A 7,286-nucleotide genomic window follows, 5' to 3' on the forward strand; every position below is an offset into this window, starting at 1 on the left:
ACGATACGATCGGCTATTCGTGATTCCTGTATCTTTCCAACTGACCGGTTGATTGCGCAATCGTTGTAACACCTCTAACTCCCGCTGCGCCACCTGCTGACAAAGCTAGCGGCTAACCCCATTGTCTGTAGGTGCATGCTATAAACCTTGTATAATCTCAGTCATGCAGCAACATGAAGGGGAGATAACGAGTTAATTCTACTAGGATACCAAGTTCATGACGATTCCAGTACCACTATGCTAGGGTTAGGTTGACGTTAGAGTTAGTGTATTTGTAGCTCTAGTACTATAGCCCGCGTTCATTAACTGCCGTAGGGCTATAGAACATTGTCAGCTAAATTTCGCAGCAACACCGGGTCCCGACAGGTTCCACTCAAAATGGCTCATTCAAAGTCCGAGCACTACTTGCAATTCCGTTTGAAATCCTGTTGTCTACACGCGTGATGTCACCCGAAATGTAATAGCTGCTGCCATGTGTTTTGCCTACATATCCGGTGACGTCACGCGTGTAGACAACAGGATTTCAAACGGAATTGCAAGTAGTGCTCAGACTTTGAATAATAAATGGATAAATACATGGTGTAAAGTTGTGGAAAGTGTTAAAAAAGATAGGTGAGATGTCCATGTAGATAAATAAGTGTTAAAAAGCCCGATCATTTTCCGTTTTGTGAGCCATTTTGAGTGGAACCTGTCGAGACCCGGTGTTGCTGCGAAATCTAGCTGACAATGTTCTATAGCCCTGCGGCAGTTAATGAACGCGGGCTATAGTACTAGAGCTAGTGTATTTGAAGCTAGGGATGAAGTGAAATTGATTACGAAACATGTACAAGTTAAAGTAAACTTTCAGGGCAATTAATTTTCTATCGAGTTGTAACAATCTTGTGGCTCAGATGGCCACGTGGAATGGCGAATCCAGCTCACCACTCTAATGTGGCTGTAAAGCCTAAGAAACTATACTCGGTAAGTAAAACAATATGGCAGTGACCACCTTCACTGTTTCCAAAGAGGGGGTAGTGTGTTAGATGCTGCACATAACTTGCCTAAGAATCTATGCCACCTCATCATTCCACCTACATTTATCACGTTTATTAATATTAATTATTATGCATGAATGATGATGTGATGCTCAATCAAGTCCTGAGTAACTAAACTGGTAAACAATATGCCCTAAATGTTCTAGCCACATAAAGTGATTAAAGAGGGTAATCTGATCAAGACCGAAATCCACACATTCACACACGATTCATCGATTGCGACATGCAATGGACTGGACATCACATTACTGGATACATTATTAACGACACTGATCATGTAATGTATACTTGCCTCCACCAGTTGCCACGTCTACAATCAAGTCCGCTACCGAATATGAAATTGGTAATGTGCCGTTAAGTAACGATTTTAAACCATCTTGCAATGACATGACGGACAGCAGATTTTGATGGAAACATTTACACACCACAGGGAACTAGTAGTAGCAGTGTAGAGATTTCGGTTATACTGAAGACTCTATTTCAAACCACTACAGGGCGCGGCCATTTTGGAATAACTAAAAACCTGGATCGGAAAACCAGGTTACCCACAAATTTCCACTTAAGAAATTAATACACAAAATCAAATAAAGGAAAAGTCTAGCAGTAGTACAGTGCAGATTAAAAGGATAAAGAGGAGATAAATAAAAAGATAATTAGAATAGAATACGAATTGTCAGCTGACGCAGCATGGTCTAAATACGGATCAGCATGTAAATAAACGACAGCAACGAGGCAGCTGGGCGCGTTTCACTAACGTCCGCAAAGTTCTCCGCTAAGTTGTCCGTTCGCTAATGCGTGTGCTCATTAGCGAACGGAGGCATAACGGAGAACTTAGCGAACAGACAACTGCTGTTTCACGAACGCTCCGCTATGCCTCCGCTAAATAGTGGAGGACAGCAGGCAGTCAGCTGGCAGATAACTACAAACATGTGTTGCAGTTGCTATGTTACGTTCTATCTCTTGGTTCTGTCATATCATTGACCTTTGACCCCCAGCTTCGACATCCCAACTCGTTTTCGGATTACCCCTCCACGTTCCGTATATCATGACCGTACGTCGAGCGGTTAAGATTTGTGCCCAACTGTTGACGGACGCACGGACGGACGCTCGGATGGACGGACGATCAAGCGATTCTACAAGCTGCATCTGACTATGTCAGATGAGCTAAAAATTATCCCATGTTTCTCGTGTTTCTTTTGATTTACTGACTACATGCAGACACATATGCAGCAATTTTTATGTTGCTATTTATGACAAGAATCTGATAATTACTATAAAGATACTCTCCCCCCACACCGGCATACAGCACTTGCTTTAGAAATCCTAGCATATCACCGTTAAGCATTTACATGAACAGCAATTTCTTGTTTTTGTGTCAGGGAAGGGGGGGGGGGTCTGGAGGTTGTCTGATATTAAATCTACAATCTCTCTTTATAGAAAATTAATATAAAGTAAAAAATTACCACATAACAAAATGTGACGGTTTTCTCGATCAATTTCTCCACATTTGCCTTTTATATACTATCCACATATATGGCGACTGTGCTTTTGTACGTGCGTGCGCACGTTGCGTGTGCACGTGCAAGCGTAGATGCATATGTGCATGAAAGTGGCTGTGCACATAGATTCATGATTGTGTGCATGCAAATGTGTATTGCATATACCTACCTTGCTTCAGTGTTCTTGACAATAACCGCTCTCACCAGTAATCTCTTGTGTCGGCTAACAGTGGGCAAAACGTTACAGTGCCTGCTGCTAGCAGGCAAACTTCTAAATTGCTCCGCATACTCCATAAGGGGGAAAATATCGTGGGCCCTGTAACAACACATATTATACATGTATCTCTTATGCAAGCCAGCAGTTTCAACTTCTCAAGGATACAAAAGTTACTGGACACTTAATTTCCAAGGACATAGGAGAGTAAATAATAGTGTTTATTCAGTCAAGTTATGAAAATTTCAGATCAACGTGGAAGGTTGGAAGCAAGAAAGTTCCTCACTTACTGGATCTAAGTCACACCGTTTTTGGCCACAGTATAGCAGGTGTATGAAACTAGCCATATGCCACGAGTTAATAAGGAAATCAAAAAAATATTCTCTACCAGGCTTTTCAGATTGAATTCTACAATCCTAAATATGAACATTGCAGGTATATACTTGAGCTGCTATTGTGAATTCACAGACAAACAAACACAGGAGCAAAACTACAGGCAATATCCTCTATAAGATTAACTTGAACAGAATGAAATTCTTATTTTATAGCTTTCAATTTTCCCTGCCTCAAAAATCAACGTCATCAAAACACTGTCTTCAATCAGTGCCTATGTTATTACAGGGCACAAAATTCAGATTTTTTTGCACTGGCCCAGAGGGCTGGTAACAGCTTTTTTTTTTACCAGCCCTCACCATAATTTACCAGCCCTCACAAATTTTGTTTGTAAAATCAAAGTCATGTTTCATGCCTCATTCACCTTTGTAAAATGTTGATAAATTATGGCATGATATCCTTCAGGTAAAACAGTAATGTAGGCTATTTGCTCATTAATGCTATAAATAAAAATGTATAGGTGCCCGCTAACACGGCCGAAACCACCGGCTCGGAGGGCCGGTGTTTTGCCAATGCTACCGGCCCTCCACATAATTTGCCAGCATATGCCGGGGGGCCGGTGCTAATTTCACACCCTGCATTATGTAGACATGCTTACCACGTGATATGGCCAATACTTAAAGCAATGTGTTTGAATAGTACAATAGGAAATGTACGACTATAACAATACATAAGCTGTTACATATAAGCATATATACATAAGCAGTACATATATATGTAACCCACTGCAGATGAAATATACTCGTTTTCTGCAAAATAATTAACCAATACAGGGCGCGAAATTAGCACCTCCCACCGGCATATGCCAGCAAATTATGTGGAGGGCCGGTAGCATTGGCAAAACACCAGCCCTCCGAGCCGGTGGTTTCGGCCGTGTTAGCGGGCACCTATACATTTTTATTTATAGCATTAATGAGCAAATAGCCTACAATACTGTTTTACCTGAAGGATATCGCACCATAATTTATCAACATTTTACAAATTTGAAATCGAGAATGCAAGCGTGAAACATGACATTGACAAAAACACTTCGGACCTCATCCACGATCTGCATTATAGTCTATTCAACAGCTACTACGCGATAATACAGCGGTAACATCCCAGTTGGCCTACTCCCATTTCGTCTACTCTATGAATCGGCAATATTCCCATTTCGCCTACTCCCATTTCGTATATATTATGCTACTGTATTTTCTATTTTTGTCAAGTTGTGTTCTCATTATTTGTACCTATATTTTCTTCTGGTTCCTGTAGTCTATGTATGCCAATCAAAACCATATTTTATTATTTATAAATAATTATTTAGTGAACAAACCGATCGTAGATGAAATGGGAATGGGGTAGATTTTGAGTGTAGACAAAATGGGAGTAGGCCAACCGGGAATAAACCGATACAGCTACTGCACACTACAACATTTTTCGGACAAGCAAGAGTCAGTGAAACAGTCTCATCTTTATTTTTGAAAACAAAATTTGTGAGGGCTGGTAAAAAAGTGCTGTTGCCAGTCCTCTGGGCCGGTGCAAAAAATCTGAATTTCATGCCCTGCCGATAAATACCTTATTTCCAACTGTGAGATATCATGTGTACTACACCAGCGAGCCTGCAAAGACTCCTTGTCCATCTCCTTTTTGGATTTCAGGTGACCTCCTAAGGGACAATTAAATTGTGATTTCGTTAATTATCCATCTAAAAACCAGAGTAATTTATGACATAGATAAATGTGCCCTTACATATTATCATAAAAACGTATACTATTATTGTATGATGTCTGTAGTAAGATCTTATATACCGTATGAGTGTATTATTATTATATGATCTCAGTTAACTTACGCGTGTGATTTTTATGTCATTATTAATTTTTATATCAAAACATTACAATAAATAGTATACAATATATATTTTCCAGCCTATTTGTGACACGGTCAATGTAAGAAATGTTTAAGCACATGCAGATAACAGCAATAGGCAATACCTGTGACTCTTGCTAGGCAAGTAAACCTAACCCATCGAGCCCCACAATCGATTTCCACCAAGAGCAAAGTTGTGATCTCACAGCAAAACCCAGCTTCTTCCTTTACCTCTCGCTTTAGGGCCTCCTACATACATACATGACAAGGTAGCTGTAGTACACTTTATTCTTTATATTCACTTTTTATTCACACATACACTCAGATGATATAATCGTGAAAAAATTCAATCTGGACCAAATCCTAAAATGACACACATTCATGTAGTAATTCTTATGATGTTATGTTACTATAGTATGCGAACTGCTAGGACATAATAAAACTGTGATTAAATTCCCATGGATTACTCCACATACTTGAAAAATGTAGGAACAGTATGTAGATGGATATAAAAATTTAGTAATTAAATTATAACTCAACATGAAAGACTTGGTAAAATAACTAACCAGATGTCACCCAATAACTATAGGATAACCTACATTCTACAGACTTACTTCAATAGTTTCTTCCACCTCCATCCTTCCAGCAGGCAGGTACCATTTGCCTCTACATGACTGCTTAGCTTCCTGGATCAAGAGAACTTCTCCATTTTCATTGTAAATCAATCCACACACAATGTAGCATACTGTCTGCTTGATTAGAGGCTCAAAATGTGCTCCTAGTATAAATAAATGCATTATATAAAGATAAACTCCCAAAAAGTTTTTATGAGAGTGCACACATTGTTTTTATTCTACTGGGAAAACTACCCAACACTATCTCAGTATCTGTCTAAACCTTCCACAAGCAATTTTGTGGTGGAATTTATACACATAAAGAACACATTTATACACATAAGTTTTTTGTGCAATAGGTTGCACACATGCCTGTAAGTTATAAGCATAACCTTAAAGTGATTACGTCACCGTAAATTCCACTTTTTCACAAAATATAAGTAATTCTGTTCACTTTTTATGGTTAAATTGCTGCATTATATAAATAACAAAGTTATTTATTTATTTTTTATTTTTTTACTCAACCGTGCTGGTTTGAAACGTACCGCTGACGTTTCATGCTGCATTATACTTCCTATTTTACTATATTGTTCGATGTGAACATACATTCGTGACTAATACATAGCCCATAGCAAGCAATTAATGTCAGGAACATAATATCAAATCGTCCAGTTTTTTTGGATTTTTAACTAGTTGAGAAACAATCTTATCAGGTAAGAATTTGACAATACGTTTAGTTCTTGCTTTTAATGTAAAAAAATAGCAACACAAATTTTACAAATTTTACCATAGAAAATGCGTGACGTAGTCAATTTAACTTAGTTATATTAGAATGGTTACTAATCAAAGATTTAGTTTACATCTGGTTATTTAGTTTTAGAGGTACAAAGGCATAGCAGACGTAGCATACTGTCTGCTCGACTGAGGCTCAAAATGTGCTCCTAGTAGAAATAAATGCATTATATAGACATAAACTCCCAAAAAGTTTTTATGAGAGTGCACACATTGTTTTTTATTCTACTGGGAAAACTACCCAACACTATCTCAGTATCTGTCTAAACCTTCCTTCAGGCTACAAGCATTTTGTGGTGGAATTTACACACATAAAGAAATTCCCAGAAATTGATTACATGGTTTGGAATTAAGTCGAATTTTGTTTTTTGTGCAATAGGTTGCACACATGCCTGTAACTTATAAGCATAATAGTTATATTACAATGGTTACTTATCATAGATTTAGTTTACATCTGGTTATTTTGTTTTGGAGGTACAAAGACATAGCAGAAGGCATCAACTAGAAACAAGTGCCGCAGAGCGACAGCGCTCACCTGACGGCAGGTGTTCTGATGCTAAACTCACTGGCAAACGAATGAAGAGCACCCTCCCATCACCGCGTTCGCGCTCAGAGCATATATCTAGGATACTACTAATACAGATCTAAAATCTATGATAGCTAGGCTTTGCTATACCGGTAGCACAGTAATAAAGATACAGAGCTCTGTGTAACTTTAATGACTTCGCTATATTAACATGTTATCATGGATATGCGTCGAGCGCGAGCGTAGTGGTGGTGGTGGGAAAGAGTGGGAGAGAGGGCGGGTGGAGGGGGCTCTAATAGCAAAAGCAGTTGCGCGAGATGGCGCGTGCAACTGTTATCAATAATCAAAGATGGCATCACCCTTCGT

General features: G+C 38.9%; 1 protein-coding gene across 1 annotated transcript in view; it reads right to left on the reverse strand.

The window, feature by feature from the left end:
• LOC106810785 (8-oxo-dGDP phosphatase NUDT18-like) overlaps positions 1-5,785 on the reverse strand; it is a 14,958-nt gene extending 9,173 nt beyond the window's left edge. The window contains exons 1-4 of the mRNA XM_014814231.1: positions 5,603-5,785; positions 5,114-5,237; positions 4,698-4,788; positions 2,703-2,849 (exon numbers count right to left, since the gene is read on the reverse strand). Of these exons, the coding sequence (XP_014669717.1) occupies positions 2,703-2,849; positions 4,698-4,788; positions 5,114-5,237; positions 5,603-5,785 (545 nt within the window). The remainder of the gene's footprint in view (positions 1-2,702; positions 2,850-4,697; positions 4,789-5,113; positions 5,238-5,602) is intronic.
• Positions 5,786-7,286: the final 1,501 nt, after the last annotated feature.

This window comes from Priapulus caudatus, unplaced genomic scaffold (genome assembly GCF_000485595.1).
Source record: "Priapulus caudatus unplaced genomic scaffold, Priapulus_caudatus-5.0.1 Scaffold473, whole genome shotgun sequence".
In the NCBI taxonomy this organism is placed as follows: Eukaryota; Metazoa; Priapulida; class Priapulimorpha; order Priapulimorphida; family Priapulidae; genus Priapulus; species Priapulus caudatus.